At 32.5% G+C, this 23602-nt stretch overlaps 2 protein-coding genes across 8 annotated transcripts in view; one reads left to right on the top strand and one right to left on the bottom strand.

The window, feature by feature from the left end:
• The window catches only part of LOC139515656 (protein MCM10 homolog), a 49389-nt gene extending 30355 nt beyond the window's left edge, over positions 1–19034 (bottom strand). Inside the window, exons 1-12 of the mRNA XM_071305286.1 lie at positions 18932–19034; positions 13089–13131; positions 12275–12364; positions 11301–11585; positions 10419–10559; positions 9143–9910; positions 8667–8846; positions 8319–8450; positions 6628–6742; positions 4022–4175; positions 2284–2442; positions 1413–1552 (exon numbers count right to left, since the gene is read on the bottom strand). Coding sequence (XP_071161387.1) covers positions 1413–1552; positions 2284–2442; positions 4022–4175; positions 6628–6742; positions 8319–8450; positions 8667–8846; positions 9143–9910; positions 10419–10559; positions 11301–11585; positions 12275–12364; positions 13089–13095 — 2171 coding nt within the window. The 5' untranslated portion in view covers positions 13096–13131; positions 18932–19034. The remainder of the gene's footprint in view (positions 1–1412; positions 1553–2283; positions 2443–4021; positions 4176–6627; positions 6743–8318; positions 8451–8666; positions 8847–9142; positions 9911–10418; positions 10560–11300; positions 11586–12274; positions 12365–13088; positions 13132–18931) is intronic.
• Positions 19035–19172: 138 nt separating this feature from the next.
• The window catches only part of LOC139515610 (regulator of nonsense transcripts 2-like), a 62919-nt gene continuing 58489 nt past the window's right edge, over positions 19173–23602 (top strand). For 5 of the 7 annotated variants that reach the window (XM_071305255.1, XM_071305267.1, XM_071305232.1 and 2 more), the window contains exon 1: positions 19173–19374. The gene's annotated coding sequence lies outside the window, so the exon portion shown is untranslated. The remainder of the gene's footprint in view (positions 19375–23602) is intronic. The other 2 variants (XM_071305261.1, XM_071305240.1) reach the window with 1 other exon arrangement.

Here is a 23602-nt window from a genome sequence, read left to right as displayed (position 1 = left end):
ATCAACAAAATAATAAAACTAAGCCCAATTATATATAGAGAGAAAGGTTTTGATATATAAATCGAATGATCAAGAATATTTAGTCTCTAAAAAAAGTTATCACAGAATATTACTCAGTAAAACAATGATCACTGGGTCTACTGTTTTTCTTAAAATTTTCTAAATGGGACACAATTCAAAATTTATAAGGGTTCTGCGGAACCCAGTGTCTCGCCTACTTTTGCTGTTAATTGCAGGATCAACAAAAATGAGGAAAAAATCAATAAAAACATTCCTCTTGATACTATCTTTTGATTGTAAGAAGCTTCTTTCCAAGTTTGGTAAAAATCCAGGATAGTTTATGAATCTAAAAAAAGTTTTAAATTCTTTAAACTTCAGACTGTATGTAATGTTAGCTGGAAGAAAAACTAAGTCCATTTATAAGTAAAATACGGAAAAAAAGATTTATTTTTTTTTACAAATTTACTTCTGGATACTATCTTGTGATCATAAACAAGCTTCTATCAAAGTTCGGTACAAATCCAGGATAGTTTAAGAAAGTAACCACAGAGTGAATATTTCAACAGGTACAAAATTTTAACAAAATTTCCTTCCAGATACTAACTTTTGATCATAAACAAGCTTCTGTCCAAGTTTGGTACAAATCCAGGATAGTTTAAGGAAGGTATTAAAATTTCTAAAACTTTAAACCTCACAGTGAATGTATTGTTTCCTGGCTGAAAAAACTAAGTCCATTTATAAGTAAAATATGGAACAAAAGATTATTTTTTTTTTACAAAATTTACTTCTGGATACTATCTTGTGATCATAAACAAGCTTCTATCAAAGTTTGGTACAAATCCAGGATAGTTTAAGAAAGTAACCACAGAGTGAATATTTCAACAGGTACAAAATTTTAACAAAATTTCCTTCCAGATACTAACTTTTGATCATAAACAAGCTTCTGTCCAAGTTTGGTACAAATCCAGAATAGTTTAAGGAAGGTATTAAAATTTCTAAAACTTTAATCCTCACAGTGAGTGTATTGTTTCCTGGCTGAAAAAACTAAGTCCATTTATAAGTAAAATACGGAACAAAAGATTATTTTGTTTTACAAAATTTACTTCTGGATACTATCTTGTGATCATAAACAAGCTTCTATCAAAGTTCGGTACAAATCCAGGATAGTTTAAGAAAGTAACCACAGAGTGAATATTTGTGGACTCTGCCACCCTGACGGAATGTAGGATTGGTATGTCTCGCTTTTTCAACTAAAGTCGAAGGCTCAACAAAAATGAAAACAAACCCCTAAATTTTGTGTCAATCTAAACTAATGCCAGTAAAGCATGAAGATATTCTAACAGTTCAATTTGATAACAAAATCTGCTATAAAAAAAAGTCTAAGAAAACTTTGCCATTCATACATAACTTACTTATTTATGAAGTTAGAACAGTGTTTCCCTGTGCTCTTCCCTTTACCACTCATAGCAGCACATCTACCAAAGTCTTTAGAGTAACCCATTAACATTATCTGTGCATGATGATTTACAGTGAAGGCCATGTCATTCTGAGCCTGAAAAACAAAAACAAAACTCAGAATGGATTTGAATAAATGTTTGTATAGGTTGCACTTTGTGAATACAGCTGTTTCTCAAGCCACGCCTCTTTTGGGGAGAGTTAGAATATTCATAGATAATTAATTTTGTTTACATACTGGTTCTCAGTTCTGATCAGTAGGTTGCATCTCATAGAGACATGACTTGGGAATGTTACCAGAAAATATACATGTGAATATTGTTTATATTGAAATCTGTGGTAACCCTACAGTCGAGGTATGGGTAGTTAAGAAATTTAGTGTTAGTTTAAACTCTTAGAAGTTCAGGCATATAAACTTTGAAAATATGATGCACAGCCCTATATTTTGACCTTAGAAAAAAATAGTGGTGCATATGAACTTTCCATTCTAGGATATGATTTTTTTCAAACTTCATAGTAAAAGAGGTACAATTTTAGCCGTAAAGGGAGTTCCTATGGGAAAATGCATTGTCAATATATACAGAAATGCAACCTATAAGATTGGGGTTGGGAATTCCTACCTTTTCCACCTTGTCCATAAGATTAGGGTGGAGTATTCCTACCTTTTCAGCCTGGTCCATGAGATAAGGGTTCAGTATTCCTAACTTTTCTGCCTTGTCCATTAGATTAGGGTTCAGTATTCCTAACTTTTCTGCCTTGTCCATTATATTAGGGTTGAGTATTTCTACCTTTTCTGCCTTGTCCATAAGATTAGGGTTGAGTACCTACCTTTTCGGCCTTGTCCATAAGATTAGGGTTCAGTATTCCTACAACAGCAGTAACTTCATTCTTCCAATGTTGTTTGTAAACTTCACCAAATAGGAAAAAGGAAATACTTTTATCACAATCTTGAAGGTCACTCAGTTTCCAGATACAGTAAGTTTTACCCTGAAATAGTCAATATATATTTTGATTCTTGAGTTTAGAAGTATAAACATTAAACATCCTGGTTTGAATAGATTTGTTTTTAAATTTTGCAGGTAAGAAAGTTTGATATACATAGATGAATTGATAACAAAATGTCATCCAATGGTAAATAGTTATATACATTTATCCTTTGTTGGATGGTGATGACATTAATTTTAACGAGTACAAAATGTTTTATCAAGTAATAAAGAATCATTATTATTCCTGGAATACCAATTTTTGTGGGTATAGGTGAACCATGAATTTCAATTTTTTAATGAAGTGCAAATTTTCGATTGGCTAGAGTGACGACTTTGGCAAAAGCACAATATCAAAATTTATCCCTGCAACCATGAATGGTATGATCATGACATACTTGTATAAGGCAACTAACTGTGGCTGACTGTCGTCGGTCAGTCTTACTAACAATCACTCCTATTGTATTTACAAGAGTGCACACGCTGAAATGTCTCGCCTTCTATACTAATCATTGATATTATGTTGATAGTCCTAAGTATAAAGCTAAGCTTTAATACAACTGTCACATAAACTTAACATTAACCAAGATAACTAAACAAAGACCAATGAACCTGGAAAATGAGGTCAAGGTCAGATGAACCATGCCAGGCAGACATGTACAGCTAACAATGCTTCTATACAACATATATAGTTGACCTATTACTTATAGTTTAAGAAAAATAGACCAAAACACAGAAACTTAACACTGTGCAATGAACCGTGAAAATGAGGTCACGGTCAAATAAAACCTGCGCGACTGACATAAAGATCATAAAATATTTCCATACACCAAATATAGATGACCTATGGCATATAGTATTAGATAAAAAGACCAAAACTCAAAAACTTAACTTTGACCACTGAACCATGAAAATGAGGTCAAGGTCACATGACATCTGCCCGCTAGATAGGTACACCTTACAATCATTCCATACAACAAATATAGTAGACCTATTGCATATAGTATGAGAAAAACAGACCAAAACACAAAAATTTTACTATAACCACTGAACCATAAAAATGAGGTCAAGGTCAGATGACACCTGCCAGTTGGACATTTACACCTTACAGTCCTTCCATACACCGAATATACTAGCCCTATTGCTTGTAGTATCTGAGATATGGACTTGACCACCAAAACTTAACCTTGTTCACTGATCCATGAAATGAGGTCGAGGTCAAGTGAAAACTGTCTGACAGACATGAGGACCTTTCAAGGTACGCACATATCAAATATAGTTATCCTATTACTTATAATAAGAGAGAATTCAACATTACAAAAAATCTTAACTTTTTTTTCAAGTGGTCACTGAACCATGAAAATGATGTCAAGGATATTGGCCATGTGACTGACGGAAACTTCCTAACATGAAGTATCTATATACAAAGTATGAAGCATTCAGGTCTTCCACCTTCTAAAATATAAAGCTTTTAAGAAGTTAGCTAACACCGCCGCCGCCGCCGGATCACTATCCCTATGTCGAGCTTTCTGCAAAAAAAGTTGCAGGCTCGACAATAAGGTATGGTGTTTAAGGTAACTTACTGTGGCTGACTGTCGTGGATCAGTCTTACTAACAATCACTCCTATTGTTACCCAATTGTCATGCTCAGAAACCCTTCTATCAATCTTTGAAATCTTCACTAACTTTCTATCTCTCATTCTGGATTTCATTTCTAAACTAGAAATTTTTGGATTTCTGCAAATAAAACATTTCATTCTGCAATCAACTAAATGTCAACTCTGGTAGATCTCAACTTTATGAAAAGTGAAGTTTCACAACATAAATTAACTAGCCTAACCATCAAATACCCATTATCCTAGTCAAAAGGTGAAATTGTTGATCTCAGAATGTTGTATTGAAAGTGTTTACCATAAAGTCTTACTACATGTTTCACATACCAGGGATGATTCCAGTATATAGTTTAGGGCCGCTCAGCGGCCCCCCAAAAATGTACATGAAAATGAATTCCTAATTCAGGAAAATAAAATAAAAATTGATATTTCTAGAAAAGTTTCTGTCACCGATTAAGGCAACTATAATTTTTCATAGTTTGTTGTCAAAACGTTTTGAAATCTTGATAAGAATGCTGTTTACGATCGCATTTTATTAACAATGATTTAACTATGACAACATGTGACAAACGATTTTAGCAGCCGCATTCAATTGATTAATATGTTATGGGAGTATTCGAACTTGTAAAAGAAGATCGCCCATCAGGTTGATAAAAATGGGTGTCAAAGCAGACCTCGGCAGAGGGCAAATTCAAATTTGATATAACATTGATGCATTCAGTTTAATGGTCGCCAATCTCGTAAAAGCAGATCTCCCAGCCGAGCCGGTGATATAATATGATGAAAACTTGTTTTGTAAAAGAAATTATTTCCTCAAAAGATAAAAGTTTGAGCGTTTTTTGAAAATAATGTTGATGATAGACCAATCATGAAATACGATGTCATCATTATGGAACTATTTCAAAAGTTTTAAAGATGATCCAAATAATTTTAAAGAACACCGGTTCAATGCTTTAAATATCTTATCAATTAAGTATATGAACTTTTGTAATTGCTTTTCTGATTCGACAATTGACCAGTTCAATTTGAAATCCATTTGAATCAAGGTAAATTTATAAAGATGACCTGCTGTTGAAAACATACTGGATGAATGATTTTTTCAATGGTTTATGTTAGCTGAAATATATGTTTTTGTAATAGGCCTGGGTAACTATAGCTAAGATGATAGACTAGTGCATCATGTTCAATGATATTCATGTAATAACAGTAGCCCATCAAGAACTATTCAAAATGTTACAACTTACATGAACAACAGTGTACAGGTTAAACTTAATAATATACATTTTCCGTTTTTACAGGAAAATAATGTTGTTTTGTCTTAGATTTTATGTTTAAAAAATTCCAAATTAGAATACAAATTCCCAATTTGATGTTCAAGGTACCCATTTTAAAACACCTGGAATCATCCCTGCATACACACCAGTATCACTCTTTATCTTTTTGAACATGAGGTCAAAATCAAAAGATTATAGTATTTGAGAAACAGACCTATTAACAATGAAAACTTACCATTGATCAATGAACCATGAAATGTTATTAAGGTTAATTCTAATATGATGGCCTATTATCGTCAACCAGTATATATACCAATATATCTGCCTTTCGCGCAAACGCAGTAATACTCAATACGGCTGTACCGCGTTACAACCAACTTATTTGTACTGCCACATATTCTAAATTTGTGACATCAAAACCCCCAGTTTACGTAGGCTAAAATTCAGATACAATATTTTTATCTCTATTCTACAGCAAAATAAACAAATGAGTCCATTTCAATTTATTTTTCTTGGTAAAATTTTCATAAAACAAAAATTCTGCGAAATGATGTTAAAGTCTTGGCATGGCAAGGAAACAAGGTGACATCACAAGTATGGTTCTGTAAACAAAAAATCAAATGTTTAATACTGGGTGTTGTAAAGCTTCTTATACGCCTCAGAACGAATAAAATTACATTGGAGAAAAATATTTAAGTGAAAAATGTGATTGAAAAAAAATAGTCACTTAATTATATAATATTACTAATATTATCAAAATTGGGTAAAACGGAAATTCCAAAACAGTATCGTATGTATAGGGCTTTCACGGTTAACAAAATTATTGAAATTTGTCCTATTAGAATCGAAATAATTCATGGCAGCCATAGATTTGTTTTCCTTTAACCATGGGTTAAATGAAAACAAATCTACGACTGCCATGCATTATTTCTTAAATGAACTCTGTCTGACAGAAATGATTGATTTGCATTGATTCTATAACCTCTGAACAATGACAATTAGGTCAAGTACTAGTGACATATGACTGACCGAAAATTCTGAACATAAGGCATCTGTATACTAGATATGAATCAGTCTGTTCTATCTTTTGAAATGTAAAATTTATATATTGAGCTAAATGCAGCTGCCAGATAAGCATTCCCTTTGTCTCAGTTTCTGTCACATTATAATTAGTTGCAGTGAAAAAAAAATTACATTTTAAATCAAACACCAGACAATCACTCTTAATAAATGAAGTTTTTCCTAAAATTATTAAATAAATAATTCCATCAGTAGACATTACATTCTATAAATTAAACTTACACAATCCTAATACCAGAAAAAGGATCTAATAAAGAGGGATCATCATTTTCTTTTGTTGATTTCTGATTACCAGTAGGTGAAGTTGATGAATTTGTAGGCAGTCCTTTTGGTTTCCCTTCAAATGACAAAATATTTCTTAAGATAATTTTTATTTAATTTGTTGTGATATATGAAAAAAAACTCCAAGCTATTTTGTTCTACATTGAAATTATTTTTTTGTTCGGGGAGGGGCATTGAACTGTAATTCTAATGAGATGGCATCATACCAAAACCAGCTACTAGAAAAACACCTCTTAAGTTTATCATACAGACTTCTATAACAAACAAGGGGTTACCCCACTTTTTAGTCTTAGTAAATATAAATATCACTGAAACTTACAAAAAGGATTGCTATGAGTTTTTTTGCTTTGTTTTTGCTACACAATAGCAAAATCTAACATACAAGTTGAATTATAAATGACAGTTATTGGTCCTTATACTAAAAATCCATTTATGGGAGACCTTCTTTTATTGAATAAATAAATCTGTGTAAAACAAAACTTAAACTATAAAATATATATGTGAGGGATTCTAGCAATATTGATGTTATCACTGAATTCTAAAGAATGCAATATGCTGAATATGTTATTTTCTGATGGAATTCTTAAACAAGAGGCTGTCACAACGACAGCAAACCGGATTTATTAATATTTATTTGTGTCCTGGCAATATCACAAGAACCATTACTAATGAATGGTGAAAGTGAAAATCGTCAATATCAAATTTGACCTCCATTTTGTCATCAGTAACAACATATTAAAATTTGAAAAGCTTAGATCGAATGGTTCATGAGTAAATGCAACAACGTGAATGGAAACACCATTTTACAATCTTTCAAGAACCATAACTTCTGAACGGTAAAATTCAAAATCGTCATTATTGAACTTGACCTCTATTTTGCCATCAGTAACAACACATAAAAATTTCAAAAGCTTTGGTTGAATGGTTTATGAGAAAATGCACGGACACGACTGGAAACACCATTTTTCAATCTTTCAAGAACCATAACTCCTGAACAGTAAAAGTCAAAATCGTCATTATTGAACTTGACCTCTATTTTGTCATCAGTAACAACATATTAGAATTTGGGAAGATTTGGTAGAACGGTTCATGCGTAAATGCATGGACACGACTGGAAACTCCATTTTTCAATCTTTCAAGAACCATAACTCCTTAACAGTAAAAGTCAAAATCGTCATTATTGAACTTGACCTCCATTTTGTCATCAGTAACAACATATTAAAATTTGGGAAGCTTTGGTAGAACAGCTCATGCGTAAATGCACGGACACGACTTGAAACTCCATTTTTCAATCTTTCAAGATCCATAACTCCTGAACGGTAAAAGTCAAAATCGCCATTATTGAACTCGACCTTCATTTAGTTGTCAGTAACAACATATTAAAATTTTAAAAGCTTTGGTTGAACGGTTCATGAGTTAATGCACGGACAACATTTGATTGCCGGCCACCCGCACGACGTACATCCCCAAATCAATAACCGACATTTTTGTCACAAAAATTCGGTTAAAAACATCTAGTTTATTTGACTGTTATCATAGGAGATTTTTTATAAACTTTCATATGAAGACGATTATCTTGCACATTTTTAAAATCACAAGATCTTTATTGTTGTTTTCATGAGATAACTTACAAGTAGATTTTTGTGCTTTCTTTCTCATTGCTTCTACCTCCTCTGATGTGACATTTGACTGTCTAACCTTCCCATGATCCTTGATCATTTTTCTAAGTTCTTGACCTTCATCAGTAAGGTTAACCTTGTCATCTGCAATTCAATTAAAAGTTGAATTTAAGGACAATACTATAAGATTTAACAGTATTTTGTCTATTCATATATAAATTCATCAGTATTTTTATTTTCTGAAAATCTTTGAAAACTGCATTTTTTATGCGACAAATCAAATTCTATGTTCATATCCCGGCAAATTGGTAGATTTCATACATGAAGGAATTTCTCAGACAAATATTAATGGAAACAAACCTTCTTCCATAGGCTCCCAATCACTGTCATCATCACCAAACAAACTTTTCTCTAATGTCTTTCTGTCCATCAAACATTCCTCAGATTTAGATCCATGTGTTCTATCCTCTAAACATTCCTCAGATGTAGATTCAGATGGCCCAAAAAAAGGGTTCTCATTATCTTCTGACAAAGTCAGTCCTATCACAAAATAAAAATCTTAAATTAAAAAAGAAATGCGGACATTTTCAAACTCCTTACCAATGCTCTTTAGCTTTATTAGCTTTATTTTCCGATTTGACTACTCTAGAAACAGAGAAAATTAATTTTGCTATCCTTTATCAGCAATTATACAAGGTGCAATATTTGTTGCTTCTATCAGGAAAATTTGTTTACATGAAGTAAAAAAAGCTACATGTTCATCTTGTTTGAAAGACAGTCTTAAAAGTAAAGTATACGACCTTCATGAAGAATTATTTTTCAACTGATAAACTCACTAGGTTTTGCTGATGATTTTTGTGAGCTCATATTTGGACTGGTTAATTTTCCACTGGCCATCATAGATTCCTCCATCTGTTTATCTGATCCAGTATTTTTTGAGTTAGCACCCTTTGATTCAGAATCATTTAATTCTCTATCCTTAAGTTCAGGTTTATTTGATGTAACTGCTGATTTCAAATGGTTAAAATCTGAAGCAGCGCTTTTTAGCTTTTTCTTCATATTCATTTTATCTGCTCTATCTAGAATTTCACCACTTGAGAGTTTTCTTGCTGGTTTTAGACTATGATCCCTGCTCAAACTTTCCTTTTCTCTAAGAGATTTTAGATCCATACTATCATCTTTCTCAATTTTCATCTTTTTTCCATTACTTCCTCCATCCTTTAGACTGTGAATGGTTTTATGTTTTGAATCATCCAGCTTTTTTGCAACTTGTTTAGTACTAGGTGAATTTTGCTTAGAACTAATTATTTCTTTGCCACATTCAGACAGTCTTGTATCTTGCTTAGCACTAGGTGACTTGTGTTTTGAACTGGTAGTTTTTTTGCCACATTCAGAGAGTTTTGTATCTTGTCTAGCACTAGGTGATTTGTGTTTAAAACTGATGGTCTCTTTGCCACATTCTGACAGTCTTGTATCTTGCTTAGAACTGGGTGACTTGTGTTTTGAAGTTCTGTTTTTCTGTGAATCTTTAGGAGTTGTTGATTTTGTTTTTGCCAGTCTGTTCTGTAATTCTTGCATCTTTCTTTGCATTTCAAGTAATTCAGCTGAAATTATAATTATTTAAAACATATTTTTCATCAGGTAAAATTAAATTAGAGTATGTGTGCATAGGACTGGTACCAAGCCTTGCATGCACTATCATGATTATCACATTTCAATATTTAGATGTGAACAATGATTTTTTCCTCAAAACTCTAATTTGGCATACATATTATACAATTCACTTAATAATGAGCATTTTGTCATGTCATGGCATTTTATAGCTTACTATCTGGTACGGCATTTCGTTGTATAGTTATTAACATCTTTGTCATTTATTCTCTGGTGGATATAGTGGTCTAATTGTCAATCATACAACATCTTTTATCTTTTATATATGTGTACCAATTTTAAAGTCGATGTGACCACAAACTTAAATTTAATTTATCATATTACTATGTTCATTGCACCTTAAAAGTCTGGTCTAAACCTTTAAAATTTGGCATATTTTATATATTTATGTAAAATTATTGATCATTTAAAATTTTGATTTATAGTAAGACTTATAAAAACCTTGAATGTTGTCAACTTCAACAGATTTCTCCAGTACATCTTGATCTCCATCGTCAGTCTCACAATCTTGATCCTCATCATTCCCACAATCTTGACCTCCATCATCACTCTCATGACCTTGATCCTCAGAACCATTTCCAACTACAAATTACAAAGATAGATCAAAAAGAAACATAAAATATTTGGATGGGTTAAACATAGTTATGAACCAAAAATTTTATGGACAAGACAAATAAAGAAAAAAATCAACAAAGATCTATACAATATCATCTAAGTAAAAAAGTCTAGTCACATAGTCTCAACCATTATTAATTTAATTCAAAATATCTGTACTCACAAGAAAGATCGTCAGTTTCATTCATACATTTGTGGATTTCTGCAATAACATACAAATCCAGGCACAATTTCCAGGCCAAGTGTGATTTATCACACAGCTTGCAGTATAACAATATTCAAATATTTCATATGGTAAAATTGTACAAAATTTCACAATAGGGACTAGGGGCTCTTAAGAGACTGTGTCACTCACCTTGGTATATGGGCATATCAAACAAAGGACACTCTCCAACATTGTAGAAGAGAATAGACCATTGATGACAAAAATCACTATTTTGTGGATCTTGTATAACTGATCTTTTAGTTTGTTTAGTTTCTTTGACTTATTGATAGATCTTGCCTTGCTGATCATTTTTGGGAGTTAAAGTTTATTTATCTGTCATAATGAGACATAACAGAAAAAAGTTTCTCTCTAAATATCATAGTTTACAGGGCCAGGTGAGCTTATAAAAGGGGACTATACAAATGGAGGAAAGATAGTTTCAAACCAAATTTTCAGATGCTTGTGCTATGAAATTCATTGCAAATCGAAGTTTGATAACTTACTTTCCGATTTGTCTTGTGTTTTCTGTTTGGATTCATTACATTCTTTTGACCGTGGATCATTTTTTTCATTATCAGATTGCTCAGTTTCAGTTCCAGTATGTTTTTCTGAGTTAACAACAGATTTCTCCTGGCTATCACATTGTTCTAGAAATGAAGTAATTTCTTTATTAGACTGTTGTGTAACTTTGGTTCCTATGTCTGTCTTTACTTCAGTTTCATCTTCACTATCCGACTGTTCAAGGAATGCAGTAATCTCATCTATATCACAACCATCATCAATATTATCTGAAAGTAAATGATGGAAAGGTCCTGTACAACCACCTTAAGTGACCAATATAGAATTATAAATTTATAATACCTGTATGTAGCCTGTTATGCAATCTTTAGCAGAACAGCATTTCTAAGTAAAACGGTTAACTTTTAAACTTCCATTAAAATATTGCATTTGAGGAATGCTTCATCAAATTGATTAATTTTCAATGCAAAATCATGCAAACACATAATTTTACTTGATCTTGATAAACTTTTGTAGAATGAAAAACATGTACACTCTATTTGGACGATTAACAAATTGGACAACCACGATGACAACAAAAGCAAATGCTTTTAAAAACCTCTATTTTTCACTATTAATTTTTCATATTGTAAAAATTAGCACTTTTTTCTCTTTGAATACCTATTTATCTAAAATGAATTCTTAATATTAATCATTATTCTTGCTGTTTTTCCTCTTATAGTGGGTTGTTGTCCAACACATTCCCTATTTCCCTTCTCCATTTTTTTTAATCATCATCACCTTCTTAAGAGTAATCTCGAAAATCTTGGCACATAATATTTTCAATCATAAAATGAAATTCATACATCTCCATACATGTCTATAATTTTTCATCTTCTATGTACTTTTCTTTGAGGTATGTAGTGATTTGACAACTTTTTAATCTGTTTTTGTACTGTTTTATATTGTCTGTATATACCTTGAGAGTTGCTGTTTTTAGCATCAACTGGTTCTTCTTCTAAGTCAGAATCCTCTAAAAGTGCTGTTAAAGCATCTAGGTCACATTCTTCTGGAAAGTAAAATGTAGAATAGTTTACAATCAGCTTTATAAAAAAAAAGATGTGGTATGATTGCAATTGAGACATCTTGTAAATAAACGAAAGTTTTGGAAAAGCCCTTATAAAAATATTAGGCTTTGTACATAAACCGTCATCTCCTACATTTGTACCTTTCTATTCATAGTTTTAACAACTTTTGTATCAAGAGTTTTTATATTTCTTGATACATCCACAATGTATGTTATCTACTGAATGAGGAATTATGGTTTTATGACATTATGGTAACAGCTAATTTTTTCCTTTATCATACTCTACTTTTAAACATTGCTAAAAAGACTAGTGTTTTAGGAAAGGCAACAAAAAAACCCATGATGAATTAACATAATCAACGTGCAATATGTACTGAACAAAAAAGCTGTGATGATTAATGGATACTTATTAGTTTCAAAGTAACTTTGTAGTCATTCTTCTGAGATCATGTTTATACATTCATTTTTATTGAAGTATTTTTAATTGTTTTTCATTGTTCTTGTTGTCATGCCAGGCCATGACTAGACAATTTAGGATTGAAATTGGCTATCAGGGTATAAATGTTAAACAGGAAGTAAAAGTAGAGTATTGCAACTTTTCCTTTACTCCAAGTAGACCAGTAGTACATTGTAGATCTTCTAAAATCTTCTTTTCAGACTTTTATACCATTTTATATAATTACAAATATAGGTAAATGCATCATACCATCCATTTGACAGATTTTCTTTTCCTAATATAACTTCTGAATCTGAAAAATATAAAAAATTATTTGATTTTATTTCAATATCATGGTCCAAGTCCACTGAGTCAACAAATGATGTGAACAAACTTGATGGACAGATTTGCCATTTTTATCAAACAAAACAAAAGATTAATAACTTTAAAGGAAAATTATATGAACAATAAATGACCTTTAAAAAGTTTCAATACTAGGGATACATTGTAAGCATGTGAATATGTTATAGAATTATACAAGTCTTTATTAAGATTTCAGACCTTCCTGTCTTAATCTAGATCAACAATTCTTGCCGAACACAGTTCTAACTCCCATTTTGCAAGATGGCAAGCAGAGAATTCCTACCCAGCTGAATTTTACATGGACAAATAACACTGTCCTAATATAATTGAATCTATTAAAAATATATATGGATGAATTCAAATTTTAGATAGATGAAATTGCAAAATATAAAAACTTGGTCTTTAAACATAAATGGCAAGACAAATACCTACAATACACACAGAGAGTACTGATTCTCATACTCCAAACACTGTTAAAACATGGTGTAAAATAAAGTTTACATTTCCACATACATAGCATGCACCAAAAATTACTGTTATTGTCATTTGATATGAAATATTTGTCATGAAGGTACCCCCATTACAACCTTCTATAATAAACCCAATACAAATAAATTCAAACATTTCAGTGTTCACATCAAACAAAACAAAAGTGAACACAGTGTTGAGAGTGCTGAATTAACCAGTTTTTACGGAAATTCCAATTTCAATTCTTCTAATATTTAACATATCTAATATTCCTTTCTTTCTGCAACTGCATGGTCTTTAATTTTTAATCAAAATATATGACAGAGCCTTATTTACCAGGGGAGGCACATGCTCCCCAAGGGGTGGGTCTTTTCACTACCAAACACCACAGCACACCCAAAAAACCACCAACCACTGAGAAAAAATGCGATATTATACAATAAAACGATAAAACAATTTATGTATAATTTAATCAATTTTTAGATTTTTATGGGCATCATTTTTATGTTAAAATGGATAATCAATATAAGGAAAAACGTCTCCGGATTCATCACTTTCTGTGTGTTATTAAAATAATAAAATTTAAATATATTCATAATTAGTAATCAGTTCAAGTATTCTCGACCTCTGTTCTCGGTCAGATTTTGATATTTGTCTCTTTTCTTATTATTGGTACAACTATTTTATAGAAGAGATAGAAGAAAAAAAAAGAAAAAAAAATATATTTGAGGTGTCCATGGGGGTCTGCAGAGTTCAATCTTCTGATTTGTTGAATTAATAACTTGAATATTATATTTAAGTCCACTTCAGAAACAATGATCTGCACGACTCCACCCCCCACCCCATTACCGTCCAGGGATCTCCATGGATGAAAATTGAACGATGGAGGAATTTTCACCATCACAAACTGTGTTTACGCCGTACAGTGTAGCAAGATCTAAAGTATTTCATTCCTCCATGTAAGGAATGGTGAACATGCTAATTCATTGCTTATTTAAATCCTATTTTTTGTAATTTTCATTATAGAAGTATCAATATTTTCATTAATTGCTGTTTGTAACCATTCAAATGCCAAGCCTTCATGCTCCCCCCTTAGTTGAGAATAACCAAAAACTGTCATGAAGGTCCCTATTTAGTTTTCTTGTTATTTTTGGTAATTGCTATGGGGGTTAAAAATCATGTGGAGCTAATTTTTCAGGGACACTGTCAAATTCAGAAGTCATGAACCCATCACTGGTATGGCTGATTTGCAGCAACAACAAAACGATTCATACAGGTTATGTAAAAGGTTGAAGAGACTTGTAAAGCAAAAGTTGACAAATGAAAAGGTTTTTAATGACTTTACAGAGCTCCAAATAAGAATTCACAAATTGGGGTTTTTACACACCATTTTTTTACGTAATTGGGTGATAAAGATTTTTTATTGCATTATCAATTACAGTTCACCCCTCAAGCAAATATCAAATTGGGTTTTTAACCACTAAGCTCCTTTATGTATTGGGTGTTTTCATCAACACAATATTGAATATTCAGGCATGTTATAATCACATTATATCAACCTCAGATGTTTTTAAATATGTGCTAGCTGTTTTATTTAGTTTATTCACTGACGAGCAATTGTACATTTTATTTATGTCCCGTTTTAAACATTCTTCCAGTTTTTTATTTTCTCACAACTTATATAAACTGCAGCTGGTGTCACTAGTTGGACAGTAACTTATTACATTTCTAGATCCCATATGATCACCCTACAGTTTAGTTGGGGTATGCATGGGCCGGCTAAGTGTTTAGATTTTTATGTCAAATTTAGGTGCTGTAAGCAAGTTTTGCCAGTACTTTCACCTATTTGCCAGACCTACTTTAAAAAAAAAATAATAAGTAGTTCCCAGATTTCAGATATATACCTTTCACTTTTCCCAACTGATTTTGTTTTTGACGTAACCCAGTGTTTATCTTTCTAGCAATTTTCTCGTTAAGGTATGCAAACATGCACGTGCGTTTGATGGATGTTTCTTAACAACACTAGCTGAGTTTTGTTATTATCATAACTTTCCCTAAGCTATCAAAAAGAAGATGAAAACATGCGGACATTTACTTTCGTTTTAAATCATTGTATGTTATGATAAAACCCGAGCAATTCGAAAAAATATGACAACATGACACACGCTAATTGGATAAACGCCGAGAAGATCGAAATGTTTTCATATTCACGTGCACCTGTTGAGCAACGGAAAATTCTAACAGGGACCCATTTCAGCTACTTGATGCAGGGCTCTATTTTTAGAACGATAGGACATTTCCAATTATAAATATCATAAAATAGATTTACGCTACGACTGTAATCAGATAAGGGTAAATAACGCATATGAAAGCGAGTAAAAGCGTTAAGAACTCATAGTTTTGGAATATAATTGGGTTTTCCTTTGAATTAATTGGGTTATTGAACCCTGCAATGGGCAATTGCATTGGGTTTTTAATTATTTTTATTGCGTGATTACGCAAATACGCAGCTTATCTGGAGCTCTGCTTTATCTAGCAAATTGATGCTGTGCAACATGCATATTTCAAGTTAACTCGAATGATTCAGGTCCTCTATCGGTCAGTGTCCTCTCGATGTAGCGATAGATAGTGAGTCTGAATATAACGACTGAATTATTCGGGTTAATTTTGAGTCTGAATATAAACCCGAAACGCGGATGTATCAATTTGATTGTAAACTATGAAATGAACTCGGACGGAATTACCAAAAGATATTTCTTCACAGTAAATATTTAAGTTTTTACTTTTTAACTTTTAAAGTACATTGTACATGCATATGTAATTCTGTATTATCGTCACAGCAGTACTTGAGTTATTTGCGATGAAAGAATATTATGGGGACAAAGTCCCCAATAACAGTAGAAAAATCAATAAAATTTTAAAATTTAAAAAAAAAAACGGGGGCAGGAGGATTTGTTTTTGATTGGTTATTTATTTTTGTAAACTAAGAGGACAGATTATTCATTTTCTGCACTATTGAAGCAAGATTTTTCATTTTCATTAAAAGCAAGGGACTGATTATTCATTTTCACAACTATATTTATGATATTCGAAAACATCCAATTTTTAAATGATTTGTTTATTATAAATAATACATGTATAGTCGAGTCATTATGTACCATTTAATCAGAGTTAATCATCATCCTCTGCAGAAATTAATCTATTATATTCCCAACTGCATATACATGTATTGCATGCATACATAGTATTAAAGTTTTGTTGTAACTAGCTTTTTTTAAAAGTATTGGCCAAGATATTTCGCCGAGCAGTGCGAGGCAAAATTTTTTTTTAAAGGGTTTTGGAGCCATTGCAGGCCCTTGCAAGAAGCTATAGAACAAATGATGCGAAATCATGCTTTCTGGGTGTTCCAAACCCTTTCATTATTTGAAAATATATTTAAAAGATATTTATATTTTTATTGTTATGAGTCTGAATATAAACCCGAAACGCGGATGTATCAATTTGATTGTAAACTATGAAATGAACTCGGACGGAATTACCAAAAGATATTTCTTCACAGTAAATATTTAAGTTTTTACTTTTTAACTTTTAAAGTACATTGTACATGCATATGTAATTCTGTATTATCGTCACAGCAGTACTTGAGTTATTTGCGATGAAAGAATATTATGGGGACAAAGTCCCCAATAACAGTAGAAAAATCAATAAAATTTTAAAATTTAAAAAAAAAAACGGGGGCAGGAGGATTTGTTTTTGATTGGTTATTTATTTTTGTAAACTAAGAGGACAGATTATTCATTTTCTGCACTATTGAAGCAAGATTTTTCATTTTCATTAAAAGCAAGGGACTGATTATTCATTTTCACAACTATATTTATGATATTCGAAAACATCCAATTTTTAAATGATTTGTTTATTATAAATAATACATGTATAGTCGAGTCATTATGTACCATTTAATCAGAGTTAATCATCATCCTCTGCAGAAATTAATCTATTATATTCCCAACTGCATATACATGTATTGCATGCATACATAGTATTAAAGTTTTGTTGTAACTAGCTTTTTTTAAAAGTATTGGCCAAGATATTTCGCCGAGCAGTGCGAGGCAAAATTTTTTTTTAAAGGGTTTTGGAGCCATTGCAGGCCCTTGCAAGAAGCTATAGAACAAATGATGCGAAATCATGCTTTCTGGGTGTTCCAAACCCTTTCATTATTTGAAAATATATTTAAAAGATATTTATATTTTTATTGTTAAAAACATTGGGAAGTGTTTTTGATTTTTTTGGGGAAAAAAGATGAATTTATGAAGAATCTGGTGCCATCTCATACTTTCAATTAGACCTAGCTGCTGAGTTATTTATTTTCAATACATTGCAAGTCAGGTAATTCATTTTCAAACTACCACAAAACAAACCATTTATTTTTGTGATTATCAAGGCCGAGTTATTTATTTTCAAAATCCTCCTGCCCCCCCACCCACTTCCCAGAATATCAAATGGTCGTCCCCTAATGCCTGCCTCATATAAATGTTTTACATCTTATTTTGTACCTCTTAAAAAAGGGGGATGCTGATTGCGCCAGTCAAAATAAAAGCACATGTTCGACTTGTTAAACTGTTTTCTTTGTTAACTGGATTATCAATTTATTTATTTAATCTAAATTATCATAAGTTTTTGCTAAAACTTAGTTGTATAATTCGATAAATGAATCGTTTATCTTAAGATAGTATTCTCCTGTCTGGTTTGTTGATCTACCTGTACAAGCTCAGGTACAAGTGATTAGCGATCAGATATCCCTCAGGAGTTAGAACTGTAGAGACAATTTAACGATTGCATGAGTCATTTGACGATGGCGGGGCGCCATCATACACCTTATCGCTATTTGTCCGCCATTACTGAATATCACACAGATTACCCTAAATTTTTGACGTTACAAAACAAAATATCTGACGCCACAATGGAAAAGTGATTGTTGTATGCGTCAAAAGTTCAAGCTGCCCGGTCAGCCGGGATTAGCGATAAGGTGTATTAAACAGGCCATGGAGATCCCTGACCGTCCACACTCGCATATATACAAATGTACATCTCTAAATAAATTTTTAATTTTGGTCTTATGGTGCTTCCCCACCCACCCCCAGCATCAAGGTTTGGGATACACCCCTGTTTGATATTTCATTTTTATAGGCAAATATTTAGGTTTTCTCAAGTGGCACCTGACTCATTTTTATAAAAGACCCAATCCTGTTGTTTATAAAGTATGTTTTATAAATTGATCTTACAAAAACCTGATTTGCGATCACGTATCACTTTCAGACCAAACTTTTTGGATAAATTATTTCGGTTTGTTTACAATTTTTGCCGCCAAAGTTATGAGAAGGTAAATCCAAAATCTTGTAATTTTCGTATATAAGTTTCAAGGGAGAAAGCGGTGTTTCTATATACATATATCTGTTTCAATTAACTATTATGAAATTGACAATTATTTTTATAAAAAAACCGGATTTACGAAGTACGAAAATATCATTTGCAGACGCCATATTTTTTAACTGCCAGCTGCAATAATTTTGCCAAATGAAGAGTCAGAAAATAAATGTAAATTTTACGATCACATTGAGATGACACACTGTAAATGTTAAAAAAACATTGTAGATAAGTTAGCCATGGTAGTGTGGAACATGTGGTTCATTAAATGATTCGACAATTCTTCAGTAAAAGATATGAGGTAGGTAGGCAACAAAAATCAAAATAAAGATCAAGTTTCACTTTCATTTTAAGCCATAAGAGATCATAAGAGAAAATAGAATAATTTTCTACATCATAATGCCATACAATTCGACAAGGCTATAACACAATCTTTTTATATAGGGTTCAATGAATGTGGGTAAAGACTACAGAGTACAGTACATGTGTTGCATGTGGGTTACCATCAGGGGTAGTCCTAGTCCAAATAATTATGACGTCTGGCAAGGCTATTTTAAATTTTTTTCTGGGACGCTGTCCCAGAAAAAAATTAAAAGCGTCCCAGAAAAAAATTAAAATAGCCTTGCCAGACGTCATAATTATTTGGACTAGGGTAGTCCGAGATTACTCTGACGTCCAACGGCTGTTTTGCCAGACAAGCTGGGGCCGTGGGACGTCAGAGCTCGTCCCATATCAAAAAGTGGATATTTGCCCACCCAAAATAGATGCGCTGCTTCGTCGCTTCTGGTGCCGACTGACGGCCTTGGAATTATATATATCGGGCATCAATTTGTTCATTTTACATCCCACAGCCCCAGCTTGTCTGGCAAAACAGCCGTTGGACGTCAGAGTAATCTCGGACTACATCAGGGGTCGAAATTAGCGCTGGTCAGGTGGTCCGAGACCAGTAGACTTTGACAGCTGGTGGTCCGGTGGACCAGTAGAGAATTGTCGATAAAAATCACTGACTGCTTGGCAATTTCAATTTATTTACCAAAAACGTACAAAAAAAAATATCTGCGAAATAAATTACCCGTATTGGGGGTGGGGGTTGGGTTATTATTTATATTAGTGTTTGTCGAATGAACGACATTTTTAGGACCAGTAGGTTTGGAGCGGGACCAGTAGATTTTTAGTCCACTGGTCTGGCTGGCCAGTACACAAAAAAGCTTAAATTCGACCCCTGGTTACCATTGATTGATCTGAACAAGGATTTTAAATGGTAAATTGAGTCCACACTTGATGCTATGGGAAATAAACAGGAGATGCAATGGGCGGTATGATAGACGGGCTAGATTCAAGATCACTTATATAACAGCGATCTCAAATAAAATAGTGTCTTTCTGAATGATAGATGGGCTAGATTCAAGATCAGTATATACATGTAATAGTGATCCCAAATAAAATAGTGTCTTTCTGTATGATAGACAGGCTAGATTCAAGATCAGTATATAACAGCGATCCCAAATAAAATAGTGTCTTTCTGAATGTTAGACAAGCTAGATTCAAGATCAGTATATAACACCGATTCCAAATAAAATAGTGCCTTTCTGAATGATAGACAGGCTACATTCAAGATCAGTAAATAACAGCAAACCCAAATAGAATAGTGTCTTTCTGAATGACAGTAGCATTACAATGCAATATGAAAGGGTTTTCTTTGGGGAAAATATATAGTAAAAAGGGGTAACCGTATAGATTTTTTTTGGGGGGAAAGAATTGGAAAAAAGCACAATAAAAAAAAACGTAATGTGCTGTATTATGGATTTAATTTATTCTATCCCGTAATTCTATGTTGAAATGCAAAATGATGGTCAATATTTATTACGGAATAAACATAACTGATTAGTTTCATTAGGTTTAAAATATTACCTGTTGGCTTTGATTGGTAATCAAATCTTGTTTACCTGACTAATACTAAATCTGTTCATGTTGTGATTTGTTTTCAACTTGTATTATGATGACATGGCATGGTATTTTATTCGTGATTGCTATTATATACTGATCTTACTATATAAACAAGGGACTTATTCAAATTCAATTGATATAAGCAATATCTTTTTTACGGAATAAAACTCATGTAATAATATGTAAATGCACTTTATTCCGTTATTACTTCAGATTGAAATCTTTCCTTTATTCAAATATTCAATATTGATGAGAATGCCATCTTTCGGCTTGCTGAATATCTTTCTGTCCCATGTTGAAAACAGAAGGGACAGAATCAAGATATAGCCATGCAATGTAATACACCTGCTCTGCATCCTGACCCTTATCTGATTTGTCTTGGCATAGTAGGATGTGAAATATAACATGGACAAAGTGCTGTATAGGAAGGCAAAACATGTGCAAGGGGACACCATAAGGCCTTCAACAATGAGATAAAACCTATACAATTTAGTCAGCTATGAAAGGCCCCTTATAAATCATGTTAATGCAAAATCTGAAATACTTCAAATGAAAAGAAACCCAGCCTAATTCATAACAAAATATGACCATGATGACAATCATGAACCAATGCCAACCACTGAACTACAGGCTCCTAATTTGGGCATGACACATAAAGTATGTGATGGGGTTAATCACTGATTTTTAAACCGTGATAATTTCCATAAATGCAAAGTAGTCAATGGTTTGTTGCAGGTTAAAATTTTGACGCAAATATTGAATGTGACAAAATACAAGGAATTAAAGTAAATGCATTTTTCAACAACTTCAAAAAATAAATATTTGACATACATGTACAATGTATATATAAATCATAAATTATAAATTAATGCACTGTAATGTTAAACCTGAAAGCAATTTACAAGAGTACAAATTGTGTGGTCATTGAAATTAATTAGCAAGAGTCATCGTTTTTAAAAATCACACTGAGTGTGATCTGACTTTATCTGTGGACAATATTTGAAATCTATTCAATAATTAATTAACACCTTTGAGAGAGAATGATCATGTTTTACAACAATTACCCCTTTGACATTTTCATGACCTTTAGGCTTAAAATAAAACCGGCGTTTTGCATTTGCGCCGATCTGCATTTCATTTGCGCCGATTTTTTTACAGGTAAATTACAGGTAAAATACAGGTGAATAGATATAAGAAGATGGGGTATTAGTGCCAATGAGACAACTCTCCATTCTTCGGTTAACCACTTGTACAAATGTAATGAATTGTCAATCATAACATGTATATCATAACATGTTTAACCCCGCCATAACATGTTTAACCCCGCCGCATTTTTGCGCCTGTCCCAAGTCAGGAGCCTCTGGCCTTTGTTAGTCTTGTATTATTTTAATTTTAGTTTCTTGTGTACAATTTGGAAATGAGTATGGCCTTCATTATCACTGAACTAGTATATATTTGTTGAGGGGCCAGCTGAAGGACGCCTCTGGGTGCGGGAATTTCTCGCTACATTGAAGACCTGTTGGTGACCTTCTGCTGTTGTTTTTTCTATTGTCGGGTTGTTGTCTCTTTGACACATCCCCTATTTCCATTCTCTATTTTAATTTTATATAACTGTTGTTCCCTGTTCACCATGAGGAGGTGGAAGAATGCCTACAAGATACATCTCCAGACTTTTTCCTTGACTGTACCCGTAGTTCTTTAGCCTCTGTCTTTTGGTCAACTGCCACATGATTATGCTCACTCTGTGTTCTGACAATAGTCAGACCATCAGAATCTGTGGTGACTCTGGCTTTCACGATTTTATGGTACTTTGTAAGATACGTTGTTATGTTTCAGAACACTGACCTTCCGATATGTATGGCCATCGGCTTGTTTCAGTGTACAATATGTCCATCATGTTACAATAAAGTTCCAGAACAATATGAATCAAAATTAACTTAAACATAAGTGAATGACATTTATAACCAGATTTTACCAATGGTATAGACAAAGTACATGTACAAGTATTAACTTACCTATACATCTAATTAGGAACAAATATAAAATCGTCGCAAATGAAAAAATGAAATCGGTGCAAATGAAAGAATGTAAATTTAAAAAATCAGCGCAAATGTCATACGCCTGATAAAACAAGTGAAATAAATCAATATGGCACCATATGAACTCCAAAGAAACTGATTTAAAATTTATTTAGACAATACCCAATGTGAATATGATATACATAATAACAAATAAAGAATGTATTCATTGATTCAAGAAAAGTTTACTTTCCAATTTTCTGTTACCTTTAAAAAAAAAAAAAAAAATTGTCAGAATTCATGGTTTTAACTTTGGATATCTAGCTGACAATTGTTTTCTATGCAATCAACATAAAGGCCACTTGTTAGGCTATGCAGATAACTAGATATTTTAACATTACAATATATAGGATTAAGAAATAGTATTGTGCAGGAGAAAATTATGCTATTAACCAAAATATACAATTAACTGGTATGGGATTACCGATGGCAACTGTACAAGCATTGGCAGCTAATGTTTCCACAGAATACTATGTTCCTGTACCTTTTGTCAAGGTTCAATGA

Source organism: Mytilus edulis, chromosome 1 (assembly GCF_963676685.1).
Source record: "Mytilus edulis chromosome 1, xbMytEdul2.2, whole genome shotgun sequence".
Lineage (NCBI taxonomy): Eukaryota > Metazoa > Mollusca > Bivalvia > Mytilida > Mytilidae > Mytilus > Mytilus edulis.
Note: the sequence above shows the minus strand (reverse complement) of the source record. Positions and strands in the feature narration are given on the sequence as shown.